This window comes from Galeopterus variegatus, unplaced genomic scaffold (assembly GCF_000696425.1).
Source record: "Galeopterus variegatus unplaced genomic scaffold, G_variegatus-3.0.2 Scaffold6627, whole genome shotgun sequence".
NCBI classification, from domain to species: domain Eukaryota; kingdom Metazoa; phylum Chordata; class Mammalia; order Dermoptera; family Cynocephalidae; genus Galeopterus; species Galeopterus variegatus.
Genome location: NW_007732738.1, coordinates 86754 through 105419, shown reverse-complemented (window position 1 = coordinate 105419; position 18666 = coordinate 86754). Strand labels below are relative to the sequence as shown.

General features: G+C 51.7%; 1 protein-coding gene across 1 annotated transcript in view; it reads right to left on the bottom strand.

Moving 5' to 3' along the window:
* The window catches only part of MGAT5B (mannosyl (alpha-1,6-)-glycoprotein beta-1,6-N-acetyl-glucosaminyltransferase, isozyme B), a 76059-nt gene that overhangs the window by 6759 nt on the left and 50634 nt on the right, over positions 1-18666 (bottom strand). Inside the window, exons 9-15 of the mRNA XM_008591096.1 lie at positions 16428-16559; positions 14785-14918; positions 7699-7829; positions 7198-7203; positions 4252-4407; positions 3181-3327; positions 2885-3001 (exon numbers count right to left, since the gene is read on the bottom strand). Coding sequence (XP_008589318.1) covers positions 2885-3001; positions 3181-3327; positions 4252-4407; positions 7198-7203; positions 7699-7829; positions 14785-14918; positions 16428-16559 — 823 coding nt within the window. The remainder of the gene's footprint in view (positions 1-2884; positions 3002-3180; positions 3328-4251; positions 4408-7197; positions 7204-7698; positions 7830-14784; positions 14919-16427; positions 16560-18666) is intronic.

Here is an 18666-nt window from a genome sequence, read left to right as displayed (position 1 = left end):
GTCAGTGAGGAAGGGGGGGCAGGCAGGGGGCCTTGGGCTGGTTTGGGGTCAAGCAACAAATCTCAGCTTGTCGGATTTGCAATCGCTTGGTTCCTTGATCCTTTTATTATTGCTATTTTTAATTAACTAATTAACAAAATTAAACAGATGTTCAAAAGGGAAAATAATGAAAAGTAAGTTTCCTCCCACCCCAGACACTTAGCCCCTTCCCCAGGGTGGTCACCGTCATCAATTTCGACCATGTCCAAGCAGAACTGTGCACGGCTGCAGGAAGACATTCACATGCACAGTCTTCCCCACTCCCCAGGCTTCCCTTCCTTATTCTCTGTGCAGGGAACACACAGGGTGGAGTATCTTGCTCATTTAACTTAATGTACCTTGGAGGTTGGGCCAGACCTGAGCCCTGGGGATGGGGAAACGCTCTCCCCACCCCTGCCCCAGCTCCTCTGCAAGCAGGCCTTGGAGGATTGCTTCTGCAGGGGGAGAGGAGAAGGGGTGGGCTGAGAAACGGGGAGGAGGGAGAGGAGAGGGGGAGGTGGGAGCCCCCTTCTGGCAGCTCCCACAGCGTCCTTCTCACCCATGTGCCTTGCTGGGGGCTTCCCCACACAGCTTCCATTGGGGATGCAGAGCTGCCCAGGTCGGTCAGTTTCCAGCAGTGAAATTAATCAGAGTAAACCCCGAGTCTTCCTTCCTTTGCACTTAGGTCCCTACCGGAGGCCTCTTTGGCACTGGTACTTGTAGCCCCATTTAATCCTGTAAACTGGTGACAATATAATACCTAGCCCTTTACCGAGGGCTTGGCCAAAGGTCCACGTTCCTATTTACCTTATGCTCTGCAAGACCTTGCCAGAACTTAAGCCCCCTGTCCAGGACAGGGGACAGCACTCAGCTGACTTTTCATCCCTCCCCTCTGCGTCCAAGCCCATGGCTAGGCTGAGTGTGTTGCTAGGGCCCAGCATTACCAAGTCACATAATGGCCGCTGCAGCTGAAGCTGCTGAGGCCCCGCCCTCAGTCACCTCTTACTGTCCCCCTAAGGGCTCTCTCTGGCCTGTGCAAGTGGCAAGCGAAAAGTGTGGGAGCCGGCATCCCCAGGTGCAGACCTCAGCCACTGATGGATGTGCTGGAGGTGTCCCAGCTTCTCAGGGAGGACAACTCTGGGATGGGACCTACCCCATCTCTCAGAGGCCACAGTGGTGGTGAGCTCCAGTCACTTTGTCACTTGGTCCCTTCCTTCCTGGGATTACTTCCAAAAAAAACTACTTGTGCTGAAACCCCTGGCTCAGGGTCACCTCCTGAAGGAACCCAATCCAGACAGTCCCTGACCTGGAGGAACTCAGTAAAGGAGGAGGCTTGTTTAAGCACATGCTCAAGAGGGGCGCAGAGGCACTCATCCACCACTGATGGGGAGTCCAGGGTCCAGCCACTTTGCAGGACACCCGCTCCGTCTGCTACAACTACAGGTGGGCGTGTGCTTTGACCCAGCAATTTTGTTTTTGGCACTTTCACTAGAGAAACACGCCCAGACATAAGGACGGAAGGACAACGGCGTTTCCATCAGCAGAGAAATGGATGGATGGGGGGACGCCAGTGTAGGGCGGGACTTTCTGGGGCCATTTGTTGAGGGGGCAGGCCAAGGCTTTGGGTCCTGAGTGGGGGTGACTGAGACACAGAATGCAGGGGGATGTTTTACAAAAATGCAACCCTGCCTCAGGGTCAGGACTACCAGGCAGGATTCTGGGCCCAAAGCTAAGCCCTTCAGACCCCATAGAGGGATCTGTCCCTGCCAGCCTCTGCCCTTGAGCTGGGCAATTTGCCCAGCTTTCTGGGGCAGCAGACACGCTGGCCAGCTGTGTGTCCTCCCTGGGCATGGCTCTCTCTTGCAGAAGGAACTTGGCTATCATGTCACCCACTTGTGGTGGCCCCTGCTATAGTCAGGGTTCTGCCACAGACCCCCCACAGGTTCACCCCATGCAGCATAGCCTGCCAGGAAAGGCACACTCCATAGATGCGGTGTTGGCCAGGGAAGGGGACACCGGGTAGAGGTGGTTATTTTTGCTCAGCCTGTTGTCTGAGCTACAGCAGGAAGTGGGCCCAAAAGGATCACGGTGAGAGGAGTGCCAGTCACTGGGTCTCACCCCTCTCAGAGTGAAGGGACCGGCCAAGTACAAGGAACAATCAGAAGCCACAAAAGTGCCCGCTGAGGAGGCCGGTTTTTGCAGGCACAAGCCCCCTCACTCTCACCCTACCCACACATGCACCTACACACCACCCACACACTCGCTGAAGAAGACCCAGAGTTCTACCCCCTTCTAGTCAAAGTGGGTGAGTACCATCGCACCAGCCCGGACCTCTTTAGAAATGCAGGCGCTTAGCCCCACCCACACTTGCTGAGTCAGAACCTGCATTTTAACAAGATCCCTAGATGATCTGTATGTAGATTATAGTTTGAGATGTGCTGCTGAAAGGCCATAGACCCGTACCTACAGCAAAAAGAGTTCAAAGAACCTCCAGACATTCATCCTGAAAAGGCTTACTTAGCACCAACTTGTGCTAGGAGTGCTCACAGGACCTGGCCCTTGAAGGTGCTCAGTGAGTGATTCCAGATCCAGGGCTGCCATGTAAGGTTGTGCAGGTTGCTCACTGCACAAAGCATTTTCCCCCTCACCCCCCCACACACACACCTGAGTTGGTGAGTGGGGGTTCACGTTCTACTCTCTAATCCACATGCCTTGGCTCAGGGCTGTGTCTGACCAGAGAAGGGATGGACACTTTCGCCAACCTAGGCTTGCAAGTCTGAATTCGCTCAAAGGGACACCTTTATCTAATTATAGTGAAGACCCACAATATGGGCTAATGTTGGTCCTGAATGGATCTGAGTCTCACCTGGGTTCTCATGATGGCCTTGATGGCTGCTTCAAACTCCTCTGAGTTGTTGTAGTCAACAGTCCACACATGGGGCTTGCCAATGAAGTTCTCTGCATAGGGATGCTGGGAGAACACCTGGCCAGGGCACAGAGATGGGCAGCTTCTCCCTGTGCCTACTGGCTGGGCTAGGAAAGTACCCCACCCATCTGTCCCATCTCTCCCTTTGCCCCATGCCTCAGTTTCCCTCTTCCAGGAGCTGCAGGCATCCCCCGTCCTGGAATGTCCCGATCTGGAGCCAGGGTCTCTCCACTCACCTCTCTGGAGGTGGGCTTGCCTCGGAAGAACTCGTGATTGAGGGAGCTGTGGGGTGGGCTGAAGCGGGACTGCAGGAAGACACAGCCGTTGGCGATGGCCTCCAGGGGCGCAGGGCCCTCGTAGGGGAAGCCAAACCCTATGAAGAGCTGTGGAAGTTGAGGTGGCGCAATGAGCAGGGACAGCTGGGCCATGACAGCCCAGGAGCCCCAGCAAGCCCGGGGCAAGGTCAGAGGTTGGGACGTTCACAGGAGGCAGCTGGGGCAGTAAAGACAGCCCAGATCACCTCGTGCCGTGGGCAAGCACTTCCCCTTTCTGGGCCTCAGTTTCCCCATTTGTGAAACAAAGGTGTCTGATTAGGTATTATCAATGGCCTTTTCTTGTTCTATCAGGCTTTGATTCTGGACAAGGGAAAGAAGAATAAGAGATTCAATCCTAGAAGGCCGCAGACCCACACCTACAGCAGACCTCAGAGAACCTTCACTCGCTCATCCTGAAAACATTTACTGGGCAACTTGTGCTAGGAGTGCTCACAGGGCTGGCCCTGCAAGGAGCTTCAGAAACAATTCTGAATCCAGGGCCGCTGTGTGAGGCTGTCCAGGTTGTTGACTGCACAAGGCTACTCTCCCAACCCTCCTCCAGGGGTACAGCTCAGGGACTTCCAGAAGCATTCGGTCAAGACTATTGGCCCATCAGAACTCCAGCCAGGACCCCCCTCTCAGCCTGCCCTACCACCCCTTCTGTGGCTCCCAAAGCGAAGCCTGACCCAGGAGACCACTGGGCTGGACTGGTACTGAGAGGGGGCAGGTGGGCAGCCCAACTCCTCTTCCCCATCACTGAGCTGGGGCTCGGCTGGCCCTGCTCACGTTCCTTTCACTGTAGGCCCTCCCCTGCCTTGTGGTCACGCCCATCTTTGCTCCTGGGCTCTGGCTGCCCCCAGGAGGGCGGGGATAGGGCTCAGGGCAACAGGGCACGCTGGGGGCTGTGCACACGTGGACAGGGCCATGCGTGGTATGGCAGGCCTGGCAGGCATGCAGGGGAGACCCCCGCAGATGGTGAGGGTGGGGGCTCACCTTGGCCTTGCGCAGCAGCTGCTGGAACTCAGGCTGCGGCAAGAGGCCGTGGTTCTTCACGAAGGCTGGGACCTCGGGGGGCCGCTGGCTCTCATAGTACACAGTGCCGTGGATCTCCATGTACTTGTTCAGGATGCTCAGAAACTTTTCCTTCCCCTGCAGGAAGAGGAGGAGGAGAATGGAGCCTCGCCCCAGGCGTGGACGGCAGAGCCAGCGGAAGAGGCGCCCCTGGTCTGGAAGTCAGGAGATGTGGCGCAGTCTCAGGCTGGCCACGATCCAGCTATGTGACCCTGGGCAAGGCCCCTCTCCTCCCTGGACCTTGATTTCTTCGTCTGTGAGTTGCAGAGGTTGGACTAGATCGGAGGCTTCAGGATTATTTTTAGCCGTGGACTGTTTTCTTTCCTAAGGAACCCTATGGGGACCAACATTTAAATGGATCCAAGTGGAGCTGCTTGGCCTCCCCTGAACCTTAATGACCTCCAAGTACCTCTGAGGAGCTGTGCAGCTCTCTGAAGCCCAGACAACCCATCCGTCCCATCCATCCCTCCATCCCTTTATCCCTGCATCCAACCGTTCATCCATCCTTCCTTCCATCCAAGGAGGGGGAACCCTGATGAAAATGCCATACTTTGGGTTGGAACTCAGAGGAATTACTTCTGGAAGAAAGGGCATCACCAAGGTCAAGGGTTCAGATCCCCATACCTGCCAAATGCAAAAAAAAAAAAACGGAAGAAAGGGTGGAACAGAACTAGACCAGCGCTTGTGGGGACTGAATCCATTTTATTTGTTGATTTATTTATTTATTTTGGCATCTGGCCAGTATGGGGATCCAAACCCTTGATCTTGGTGTTTGAATCCATTTTAAACTGTCTCAACCACATATCAATTAAGGTGATCCAGGATTGCCAGAGTCCCCAGCTACAAGCCAAGGTTAAAAATAAATCCTCTCTGGAAGAAAATAGCATCAATTATTGGATGCTCAAATGATTTCTATAATTTTTCATATTCATTTTCCAGAACTCAAAGGAAACAAAAAAGGACCTATGAAATTACAGAGGGAAAAAAAAAAAAAAAAGGAACTATGAAATTACATTCAAAACCCCAGGAGGCTTTTTTGTGGAAATTGACAAGCTGATTTTAAAACTCATTTGGAAATGCAAAGGACCTGGAGTAAACAAAATAACTTTGAAAAAGAAGAACGGGGGTCGGCCCGTGGCTCACTTGGGAGAGTGTGGTGCTGATAACACCAAGGCCACGGGTTCAAATCCCTATATAGGGATGACCGGTTTGCTCACTGGCTGAGCGTGGTACTGATAACACCAAGTCAAGGGTTAAGATCCTCTTTCCAGTATTTAAAAAAAAAAAAAAAGAAAGAAAGAAAAAGAAGAACAAAGTTAGCAGACTTATATCACCTGACTTTAAGACTAATTATAATTATATAAAGCTATAAACAAGACAGTGTGGTGCTGGCATCAAGACAGACAAATAGAACAATGGAACAGCATAGAGAGTGCAGCAATAGACCCACGCAGGTATGGTCAATTGATTCTTGACAAAGGTGCAAAACACAAAGGTGGAGGAAGGTAGTTCTTTCAACAAATGACCATGACACATTGGCTATTCACATGAAAGAAAAGACGGATGGACGGACGGAAGGAAGGAAGGAAAGAAGGAAGGAAGGAAGGAAGGTAACTTCAGTCTATGCTTCACATTATATATAAAAGTTAATTCCGAATGGATCAGATTTAAATGTAAAACCTAAAACTATAAAACTTATAGAAGAAAGCATAGCAGAAAATCTTTGTAACCTTGGGTTAAACAAAGATTGCTTGGATACACCAAAAAGAAACACTGGACTTCATTAATATTAAGAACCTTAGCTCTTTGAAAGATGCCATTAAAAGATAACCACAGCCTGAGAAAAAATATTTGCAAAGCATACATTTGATAATATATATGTAAATGTGTGTATATACACATGTGTATATCTCTAACAACTCAACAGTCTTTTCTTGTATTGTTTCTATGTTACTCTATTTTATATAAACAGGTTAGTTGATTTCTCTGAGTTGATTTTGCAATTTATCCACAGGTTGCCACTTGCAGTTTTCTGGAAAGCTCTGTCTTGGCTCACCCAGATGACTCAGGTCCGGCATGTTTCCTCCAGCGGTGAGGATGGGCCTGCCCTGGGCCTGAAGGAGCTGCCTTTGTCTCCTTTCTGCCTCACTGCCCCGTTCCTCACTCCTGCTCCCGGGGACAAGGACACGCTCTAATAAGATGGCACCTAAGCCTTAGCCTCAGGCTCTGCTTTCTGGGAAAACCAGAGTAAGACAAGCACAAAACTCACCAAACGCTTCGCCCTGGATCCCTGGCTCCTGCTCCTCATAAAGGTGATACATGACCTCCTATCCTCCTTCCTCCCTTCTCCACTTCCCTGCCACCTGGTCCCCTGAACTCTGAATGGCATTTGTCCCAAGATGCTGCTTTCATGCTTCTCTTCGTCCAGCCACCTCTGACTTCCTTCGGTTACAAATACGAGAGCAAAGACGTCTTTTTTTGAAAGCAACTTCTTTGAAGTCTCTTGCCGAGCAGGGTTGCTCGGGGCTATCCCAGAAGTTCCTGAGCTAGAGATAAAACCTTTCTCTTCCCAGACTTCCTAACCTCCCATTCTCTTGGGGAAGTTTAACAGTGTTTTCTGGTAAAAGCAGACATGATGTGTCCTACCACCCTCCAGCTCTGCCCCTGCCCCAGCCACCCGTGCACACAGGCTCCTGGGCCTCCCTGGCATCCATCGGGATCAGGATCGGCACCCGTGAGCATCACCTCCCAGCCCCCTCACACACACCCCGGTGGGCACTGACACCTCAGCAGAGGTCCTTTAGCAGCCCTCTCTGCTAGACAGGGGACAGGGAGCAGGCAGAGGGGCACGCAGCACAGTTTCCATACCTGGAGCTGCCTCGATGCCACGGGGAGTGCAGGGAACAGAGGAGAGAGAGCAGGTTAGCAGGCGACACCCCATGCAGCAGCTCTTCTGCAGGGGTCCCTGCTCTGCAGATGGGGTTCCAATCCACCCAAGCCTCTCCTGCTTCCCACAGCCTCTCACCCCACAGAACGTCCCGTCTAGCCTGGACACCCCTGCCGGGCTCACACTTACTGATCTGTTTCTTGGGAGGGTGGAGGATTTACTCACAGTCCTCCATATGATAATCACTTGAGCTTATGCAAAGAGTCCGGGGGCAGAGAAGGGGACAAGCTGTCAGCCCCCAGACTGGGCATCTTTAAGTGGCACTTAGGGACTTTGTTCCTGAACCATCAAGGGGAGCCATCCCCCCTCATCGGTGCTGGGGGTGGTCGGTGGGAGCTGCATGCTGGAAGGAGTTCCTGGGGACCCGGTGCCCGACTGGCTGGTGCTCCAGGCGTGGCCGCCCCAGCAGTGGCCGCGCTCACCTTCCAGATGCTCGCCTCCTTGCCGTACACCACGGCCATGTTGCTGGCCTTGCCATCTTTGATCAGCTGCTTCTCTGTCTCGCTGAGCTCCTCGGACACGAAGCCCATGAAGGAGTTGTCCGGGGTGTGAGCTGCAGCCCGACCGCGTGGAAGGGAAGGGGGTTACCAAACAGCTCCCTGGACCCACCCCATCCGAGGGGTCCCCATTTGGCGGGGGTGGGGAAGAGGACAGGAGGGAGGGGTTTGGCCTGGGCGCCTCCCTCCCAAAGACTGTCACAAAGCTGGAGCAGAAGGCAACCTAAGAGGCCACCCAGTCCTCCTGCTTGTTTTCAGATGAGGAAACTGAGGCCGAGGGACCATGTGGCCCAGACAGGACTCTGCTCCCCTCACCGTTCCTCAGCCCAAAGTTTTGGCTCTGATTCCTCTCTTTTCCCAAACTCCACATGCACCCATTAGCAGAACCATTAGCCCAGAGGGGGGATTTTCTCCACCTTCTCCATAGCTGCCACCCTGGTCCAGGCCACCGTCACTTCTTGCCTGGCCACCACTGTGATAGCTTCTCCCCATTTCTGCAGTTCTCTTGGTATAGTCTTTTCTCCCAGGAGATCCTTTCAAATCTGGGGCCTATCAGGTCCCTCTTCTGCACAAAACCCCACAGGCCAAAGGCCCTACAACAATCTCCAGGCTCTGTCCCCATTCCCCATTCTAATACAGGGTTAGAATTTACTCTCCTGCAATGGAACAACCAGATTTTCTAAAACAAAACAAAACAAACAAACAAAAAAACAACACTTGACTGCTCTTAATACAAATTTGTAAAAGGTTTTCTTTGTCCCTTAGATAACTGGTTTAAAAATCTTATTTCGTGTTAAGTTCTTGCGCTCTCTGCCTTTGAAATCCTTTGTCACCTCGGTTTTCTTTTTTGTAGTAATTTGTGATCTTATTCAACTAAATGTTTTAAGCCTTTTGTTATTTAACAAAGCTTTCCAGCATGAAATTCTGAAAGTTTAAAATAACTTTGAGAAATTCCAAGGGCCCTGGAGTTTCTCAAAAGATATGTAGGGCCGGCCCGGTGGCACACTGCTACAGTGCGCCGATTGGGAAGCGCGGTGGCGCTCCCGCCGAGGGTTCGGATCCCACATACAGACCGGCCGCTCACTGGCTGAGCAAGGTGCGGGGGCAACACCGAGGGTTGCGATCCCGTTGCCGGTCCCGGTCCGGTACGGGCGTGACACTGAGGGTTGCGATCCGTTGCCGGTCACAAAAAAAGACAAAAAGGAAAAAAAAAAAAAAAAAGATATGTAAAAGATGTATCGGAACTAATTAGCTTATTTAATAAATTAAACCATATGGGAAAGCGTTGTCAGTACTGAAGGTGTTATGGATATGTGTTCCAAAATCTTGTAAGGTTCTTAAATATCTATGTCTTCATATAAATGCTACCAGTCATAACCTTGGTTTAATTATACTTTTAAAATGTTATGTCTTCAAATATTTCGTGAAAAAACTCTGATAGGTACAGTTTTCTGACAAACTTTGAGTTCGTAGCTTTCAACTGAAGTTCCAAAATTCTAATGAAGGAACTGATGGGTTTGTGGAATTGTTCATAAAGGTCAGCACAACAAAAGTTAATTGGTGAACTAATTAAAAAGAAGTATGGGTTGTTACAATTTACTTATTTTAAAACACTGCTGGTCCTCCTAATGTTTTTCCAAATGTAAGAAAACTCTCTCTCTCTCTTCAGCTGTCTATAACTAACAACAGTTTGGTAAAATGTCATATTATGGGCTGGCTCGGTGGCGCACTGGAGAGTGCGCCGCTTGGGAGCGCGGCGGCGCTCCCGCCGAGGGTTCAGATCCCATGTGGAGACCGGTTCCCGCTCACTGGCTGAGCGCGGTGCAGGCGTAACACTGAGGGTTGCGATCCCGTTGCCGGTCCCCAGTACGGGCGTGACAGCGAGGGTTCCGATCCCGTTACCGGTCAGTAAAAAAAAAGACAAAAGGGGAAAAAAAAAATGTCATATTAAAAACAGAGATAAAAGCATTTGTTTTCTCCCTATTTGATCCCCCCCCCAAAATTTAATAACTTTAAGTATCCTTATGATTATTATGGCAATGTGGCTATTTCTATAAGTTCAATGAAAATTAACTCTCTCTCCCTTTATAACAGGATAGAATTTAAAACTTTGGATATAAGATAGCATGTCTCATTTCTATGTTGCTGACCCCTTTTTTATGTTGCTGTAAATTTGGCCTAAACTGCTTCATCCTGCTGTTCGTCTTTCCCCCAGATGTGGGACAGATCACTGAAAGAAAGTGAGCCAAGATGCTTCTTTCAGTCACCACCTGGGAAAGAGCCTTCCCAACACCGAGAGATTTATGCACAGAAAAATAAGACCTTTTCAATCAAGATATTAATCATCAATGCTTTTATGAGGTATGCCTTGATCATAAGGAGAGAAATAATGTCTTCTCTACAAAAGCAGTTCTCTAAATTTTCCTGGCCTCAAAGAGGGTGTTTGCAACTTGGATGAGACATCCTGTTTGTTCTTAAATAAAAGATTTCTAATTGATCAAAAATTCGACAAAAGACTAGACTCTGAAAGCAGTAATGTCCTGGACAGTTTTAACATTAACAAACTCTCTGGACTCAGAATCAACTATCATGCGAGCAGAATCCCTTCAACCATTGCTAATTACACCCAATTCACAGCACCTGGATTGATGCCGCTGCAGCCACCCTGAGACGATGACATCACCAGTCCTCACCTGAAGTAAATTAAAAGGACTTGCCATGCTAATTGTTACTAACTTCGCTTTAACAAAATGCTTTTTTGTCTTAACTGTGCTAATCTGATCTATAGTTTTGCTTTTCTTTTAAATAAATAAAACAGGGGAGATGTGGAATATACTATAAAGCATATGGACTTCACAGGGCCTGGTTTTCCAGTCTTGCAGTTTCAAATATTGACCTTGCAAGGACAGGACATTTTCCTCAGGCTATAAGTCCCTGTTGCAAGATAAGGATTGTGGCACAGCAGGTTGCTGGCTCAAAGACAGACTAGTTACTGATTGTTACCTAAAGATACTGAGAAATTGCTGTTAAGAAGGAATGTTTGCTAAGATCAAGCTTGTGTTGATTAAGACCACTTAATTGTCTACTGGAATGTGATCTGGCTTGTTTCACTGAAAGTTACCAGCCTATATTGTTAAACTATAACCCACCTTTGTTCTCTTCCTGTAACTTCCTGGTCTGGAAAATAAATGCAGGAAGAGAACCCCAAATCGGCATTAATTTCCCAAGGAAGGGATCCCTCTCGCTTGAGGGTTACAGGAGATTAACCACTTGGGGGCCTCTCACTGCTCCAAAGAGATGGGCTTTGAGTAATCCTTTCATCTCTGTCACCCAGGGGAAGTGGGGTGACAAATCCGTGGGGGGCGAAGCAACACAAAGCAACATTCCCCCTTCCACACCTGTCTTCCCACCACAGACACTTGCTGGACCAATTCCTCTCTCAGGTCTGCGCTCAGTGGCCCTGCTGACAGGTCTCTCCTGACCCCAGTCACTCACTGTCCTCTTACCCTACACTCACCAGCCAGACGTTATACCGGTGTTATACATTTATTTGTTCACATATTACTGTCAGAATACAAGCACCAGGAGGGCAGTGACTCTGGCTCGTTGACTTGTGTGTTCCCAGCACCTGGAACAGAGCCTGGTCTGGCTGAATGAAGCGTGAATGACGCATCTTCACCTCCACACCTCCCGGCTTTCGCCCCTGCTGTTCCCTCTGCCTGGATCGCCTTCCTCCCTTTTCTTGGATGGGGAAATCCTATTCAGCCATCGTGGCCTCACTCAGATGACACCTCCTCCCAGAAGCCTCTCTGGGCTCCACGTGCTCTCCCTTTGCAGACCATCTGCTGTGGCTAGGCCTCTGTCAAAGCGCAGATGGAACTGGGGCTTCCTCACCGAATGATTTACTCGCCCCCAGAACCCAACCCAGCAGGGCAGGGAATGCACTTTATCTTGTGCCCCAACTAGCTCTGTCTGCCGCAGCAGAGACGGAGAGCAGGCACGAGAGCCGGACATCTGCACGAGAGCCTCCCTTCTGTGCAGGAGGATCTTGAATAAAACGTTTATTGAATCCAATTAGATGGAATCTACCTGCCTACCCGGAAGAGGCCGTGGTGAGCAAGACTGGCAGCAGCACACGTTTTACTTCCCAGGACATCTCTGATTCCACATACACTGTTTCTCCATTTCAGATGCATGTTTTCTACACGTTCACATTTCTCAAATCAGAACATGTGTTTTAATGAAGCATGTAGATTTAATGTAGTTAAATTAATTAATTTAGTTAATTAATCAATATCTGGTGCATCTTAGAAAAGAGAATGGTTTCCTGCGGAAGTGCCCCCAAAAGTTCAAGGATTCTTGGGTCTAAAAATCCGACTACGGCATGAATGGGCCTCTGCTGGCTGCAGAACAAAATCTCTCATTTAGAACTTCAGGAGCGTAAGGAGGCGCCCCGGAGGCGCCCCAGAGGCCTGGAGTCCTTTCCATGGGAGGACCGTTCTCCTGTCTCAAGAGGATCTGCCCAAGCCCAGGAGAGGCCCCAGGAAGCAGACGGGGTCCTCCCTGACCCTGTTTGCCGGGCCAGCATCCGTCCCCTCTGGCTCCAGCTGGGGAGCCAGGCCTCTCTCCGTGTTCTCTACAGGTGAAGACTCCATCCCTAAGCTGCCTTTCATTCCACTGACTCTGCCAGAAGGGACAGATTTAGAACACAATTAGCTAAACCAGTGGGAGTGGGACAGGGAAGTATTGCAACCAATTAAAATAACAGGGACCATTAAGCAAAGAGCTCCTGGGGCCAGGCCAGGGGTAAGGTCAGGAGAGGCAGCCAGCCTCCCAGTGAGCTCGCTGGGGAAGTCAACCAGCTCGATGGGGAAACAGGTCTGCTCCTGAATTCTTCCTCGACTCTGTGTATCATTAAAAGTGGCAAGCCTCTCTCTTCCTTTTTTGTTCCCTCTTTCTTTGGTTTATTCAACCAATTAATGTTTTCTGAGGACAGAGATAGGCTCCAGGGAGATTAAGAGAAATCAGTGGCCCCTTTTTGAGTGGTTCATAATCTATCAGGGGAAATAATGCATAGCCAAATAACTTTATTTTTTTATAAAGTTATTATTTATAACTTTCAATATATGCTTCTATTAAGTTAAGTTTAAGAATTATAAAAATAGAGGGGAAGAGGCGATACATTCTACCTGGATTAAGAGAAGAGGGGATCAGTGAAAGTGGTAGTAAAAAAGAGACATTTGGATTGGGGTTTTCTAGGATGAATAGGAGTTTGCCAGGTCTGGAAGTCCACGTCCAGTGGGCTCCACCCCAGGACAAGTTGTCATTTTCTCAGTGTAGGTTATTGCAGAAGCCCCGTAACCCATCTCCTGCTTCCCCCTCCTCCACCTCCCCTTTGGCCATCTGCAGCCTGCCAGGATAATACACCTCAAAACTTTTTTTTCTCCATGACATTCTCTAGCTCAAGAACTTACAGTGTATCTCAAACACAAACCCAGGAACCTTCGCTAAAAGACCCCACTCCTCTGCTCCCTGATCTTCCACTTCTCTCTTAGCAGCCTCATATCTGACTGCTTTCCTTCTAAAGCTCTCAACTCTGTAGCTTTTCCTCTTCCAAGGCCTGAAGCATCACCAGTCCCCCACTCCCACCCCATTTCCACACCCTATTTCTTTCCCCCCACCCAGAAGTCTGCTCCCTGTGTCCCATCCTACTCCAATCGCTTTTTTCCTGGGATGACAGTGAGAAACCTCATGCAACCTTGAAATGGCCCCTGGAGAGGGAGTCTGGTCCCCACAGAGTGGTGACCTCAGACAGGTCATTCTACCTCTCTGGGCCTCAGTTTCCTCATCTGGATTGCCCGGGCTACAGGAATCTTCCCACCTCCCCAGCCTTCCGGGAGCTAATCAAGCCATGACTTATTTATTCAGAAATCACATCTGCCCCTAATACAGCCTGAAACCTGGAGAATAAAAGGAAACTCTAAGCACCCAAAAGAGATGCCATGAATTTGATAGGCTAAATAAAGATCCTATACTTTACTTACAAGCAAGTCCCTCAGGACTTTGCTCAGAACCTGTTTTGTTCTTAATTTAGATTCATCCTAACAAGGGTGCTTATCTAGCTTTCTGGCCTGGAGCCTTCAAAGAGCTGCAGATTAGACCTGCAAGATGCTGCTGGAGGCAGATGTACTGACGACAATTAAAAGTGACAGCTGATAGCCTCCCAACAAAGAGGACAGAGCCACATTAAACAACTGACAGAAAGAGGGGACACAGCTCTGAACACCTCTGCTGACCGGAAAGGCAGCCACATGCGCCAGAAAGATAGAGACCTGACCCTGGGCTGTCAAGAAGAGGCCACATTATTTTCAGTGCACTGCATTTAAGAGGGTAGGTCAGTGTGTGCATGTCCGCTAGAGCCTCATTAAAAATAGCTGAAGCTCAGCTCCGATCGAGATCCTTGCCTTAACCCTCCATCCGTGGATTTCCACCAAGGGCCCCACCTGCAGCCCTATTTCCCATCCTTCCCAATGTTGGAGCCTACCCCAGCTCTTGCATTTCCAGAACATTCTGGTTCTTTCCACACGTATCTTACTACATCTGTTCCCTCTGTTTAGAGAAGGCTTCCTGCTCCTTTGCCACCCACTGAAGTTGTCCAGCCCACTCTGGAATGCCTCTCTTTCTGGAAGGCCACTAAATCCCTTTCGTTCCAGAACTGTGTGCTTGGCCTCTCCTGGAAGGCAAAGGCCACGTCCCCTGGCGTTGGGTAGGTCACCCCACCTGGGCAGCTCCCTTCAGGCTTCCTGTTCCCCAAATACCACAAGAGGCTCCCCTCCTGGTTCACACACTTGCTGGAAGGGAGGAGGGCGCCTGGCATGCCTACTCCCCCCCACCACCCGGGAAGGAAAGAGAGGGAGGAATGAGACTCTGCCTCCTCCCGTGCCACCTCTGAAAACCACGAGGAGGCCCCACCTGCCCCGCCCCCACCCACGCCTGCCCCTGGGCACTCACGGAACATGGTCATGAACTGCTTGGGGTTGAGGTTCCAGTAGCCCCAGTTGGTCCGGTAGCCGTGCAGCGTGGCATACTCCTCGTGGTTGTATGCAGGCTCCGTTCCAAAGGTGTCGATGACACGGATTCGGCACCTGCCCCCCCAGAGACCAGGAACCGGGGTCAGCAACCTCTCTGCGTGTCCCTGGGCTGGGGATGCCCCAGCCACAAATGCTGTAATCAGCCGGTGGCTGGGTCAGGGTAGTGCAGTGTGTGGCTAGAGCTTGGGCTCAGACACCACCTGGCTGTGGGACCACAGGCAAGTGCCTTAACCTCTCTGAGTCAGCTTCCCCATCTGTCAAGTAGGAACAACAACAGCTTAATTGTTTCTGAGTTGTATGGAAGCTCTTGGCCCATGGTCCATGGTTAGTCCTCAGGAACTGACAGCCATCACCACCACCCATTGGGAGCCTAGGAAGGGAGGTGCTGTTTGGGGTGGAGTCCTTTCTTGCTGCTGCAGGGGTCACGTACATGATTTGCACCTTCCTGGGCAAAGAGCAGCAGTCCTTGTGTAGGGAGTTCTCAGTCCCTGTGCTCAGGAGCCTGAAACCCCTGGGATGTATCCAGCCTATGGGGGCCGAGATGCAGAAAGGCAGGTCCCTGAAGGACAAGCCACTGCCCATGGGGCTATCTTTAGGAGGGCAGTGCCTCAAAGCTGTCTCTGCAAAGTTGGCTACTCCAGGGGTGGACCTTCCACCTGGGCAGAGGCTCTGTCCCACTGCCTGCCTCCAGAAGCTTCAAGTTCAAAGCCCAGAAGGGCCTTGTCCCTGTAGGATCAACCAACCATGGGCCAGACCCATTCTGAGGCCAGTTTCAATGGGCCACAGTCCCAGAAACTCCCCTTCCATCCCTCCCACCCCAGGGGGTAGGCTCCCAAAGAAAAGCACTAACACTCAGACACCATCCCAAGTGGCTCCCATATCCCAGCGTCCTTCCCAGTGACCCAGAAGTGTCCGCAGAGTGCTGAGGTCGGCACTATTCCCCCAGGGAAGGGACTGGGGTGGGAGGAGAGCGCGCCAAGTGCATAGAGAACACGCATTAATAATGAAAGCAATAACGTGGCCTGTCATTTTTTTTCCTAATAAAATCATGTGGGATAGTCAATGGGACTGGAGCAAGTGTAATAAATAGCACAGCTCTCTGTGCTAAATTAAACCCTGTATCCCGCTGGCTGCAGAGAGACAGAAAGAGATGGCATTGGCCTTCTCCAGGCCGAGAGGGGGTGGGGTGGCAGAAGGGAGGTGGGGAGGGGAGTGCTGGACTGGCTCTGTCCCCACAGCAGAGGTCACTGCCTTGGTCCTCTGTCCCATTCCCTTCAACCCCTCTGCCCCCTTCCATCTAGGTTACCTCTGACCCCCGCCCCCCAGCCTCCATGCAGCAGAGGGGCAATGGGGTGACTCCCAGTGGTTTATTAATTATCATCTGAGTTAGCAGAGAGGCAAAGCTCATCTGGGATGCAAGCGGTGGGGAAGGGGAAGGCAGAAGGCAGGAGAACACAGGACATGCAGCTTTCCCACCCTGGGGCTGGCTGGCAGCCAGGACACGGGGGCAGGGCATGAGGAGGGGCCCTGTGCCACGTTGCCACCCTCCCACTGCCCTCTCACCGGTACTTCTTGAAGGAGAGTCCCATGTGCTGCTTCATCTGCTGCAAGCCATGGTAGTCGGTGTAGATGAGGTCGAAAGGCAGGGGCATGGTGAGCGGGCAGTTCCCCCGGCCTGGCGGCACCCCTAAGTTACTGGAAGAAGAGCCCTTCAGAGTCTGAGCCGCAAGAAGCTCACCTTCCCAACCAGCCACCCTGGTTCCTACAGTGCAGGATAAAATTGGGGCAGGGGGTACTGTAAAAGGGCAGTGAGATTAGCACAGACTCTTGGAAAAGAAATTAACAGGATGGCCGTGGACAGTTGTGTAGGTTTTTCACTGCACAAGAGAGTCCAACCAGAGGCAAGTGGGACTGAGATCCAGTCTGGGCTACCTTGCCAAGCCGGGCACCTGGCCTAGGTTACCTGTCGAGGGGGGAAAGGGCACCTTTTGTAGTTGCCACAAACGTGCTCCCTGCAGGGCTGCGTCAGCCCAGAGAAGGAGCCTTTATCTAACTTTCACAAAGCTCCATACATGCTGGCCACAGTCCTCAGCACATCTTCAGCTGTTTGTTTGGAGCCGAAGGGTCCCAAGCCTCCTGCCTCAGAAGAGTATAATCCTGCTCTGCTGACCCAGCCCCTGGCACCAGGAGCTGACTGGGGCAGTGAGCTCCTGCGGGCCTCTGGGGACCTTCCCCACTCTGGCCACTGTGCAGGCTCAGAGTCCCCTAAGGCCAGAGGGGCCTGCCTGCCCTGTCTGCAGGATGATTTACACGCAGGTCTTCTTCTGGGACGGGGCTGCCTCTGGTGACCCAGCAGGCACAGCTCGGCCAGAATGGCGGTGGTGCCCTTTTGCCATCTGGCATCCCATCTGGTTGAAGCTTTGGAGTCGTTTCATCTCACTGGAGCCTTAAGGACATGGCCACAATCTCATGGCTTTTTCTAGAATCACCACATCTGCTCAAAGCCCCCTGTCCCGGCGACAATGACTGCCCATTTCAACTCCTTTGCTACTGAAACTCCCTGCGACCATCCGTAACACCCAGCAGCTCCCACCAGGAGCCTTGCCTAACCGACCCCACAGCCTCAGTTTCTCCCCCTGCAGGGAATGATGTGGCAGTTGGTCACTCATTCTCTAAGTCTGTGCTGAGCCCCTGAGCCAGGTGGGGGGTGGGGCACCCATCACAGAGACCTGGCCCCCCTTTCCTCTCCGCTGACAACTCCACCACAAGGGGAGGTCCAGGGGCCCCAGAGGTCACCTCCTCCCAAGACAGCACCCCCACCGGGTCTTCACATTAATTCTCTTTACCAAACGTTTCTTGAGTGCATGGTGGGTGCCATGCCCCGTGCCCCGCATCGGGGACACCAAGCCACACAGGATGCAGCCCCTGTCCCTGGAGTGCAAGGACCTGGGGGTGTGGGCAGCATGGAGGAGGGGCCGGCCCAGCCGAGGGCATGGAGAAAGGCAAGGGACGGTCCCCCGGGCAGAGCAATGAGCCCCTCCATCTGCTCCTGGTGGGCAGAAGGTGCCACCTTATGGGGCTGGATGTGCCCATCCTCCACTTCTGACCCCAGTGGGGAAGCGGCCAGGCCACTGGCCCACCTCCCCGGGGTCCACCTCCCATGCATCCGTGGTGCCCATGCCAGCGCTGCGAGAGGTCCCAGAGCCCTCCCAGCAAGCCCCTCCAGGGATCCACACGATGCGAAAACACAGGCTGGGGAGGTGAGGAGCTCTGACAAGGTCACCAGCTCGCGAATGGCAAAGGGTGACCATTGGTCAGTTCCTTGGGTGGTGTCTCTGGCTCCCTGCAACAATTCACGCCCGGTGGAAAAGTACCAGCCTGGAAGCCTCTGCACTCTTTGCACATGCTCAGCACATCTCTCAGGGAGGGGGCCTGGGTACCTTGTCCCCTGAGCACACTGTCCACAGTGGCACCTTTCCAGTGATGTTTATGGTCACCTGCCGACAGGACTATTATAGAAAGACATCAGGGGAAGCTGCGTGCGATGCAGTGGGACTGAGGCAGCAGGGGTCAGCCCATGCCCTGTAAAGAAGGGTGGCAAGAGAGAGGGGCTTTCTCTGGCCCCCACTAGCCAGGGCACCCCAGCCTCACTGAACTGCCCCCACACCGGCTTCCAGTCATGCCAGAACCTTTACTGCTGAGTGTGAAGATGGGACTGCAAAAACCTAATAACCATTCTCTCCTCATTTCTTATCTATAAACTTAAAAATGGCCAAGGGCTCCTCCCCAACCCCTCCAACCC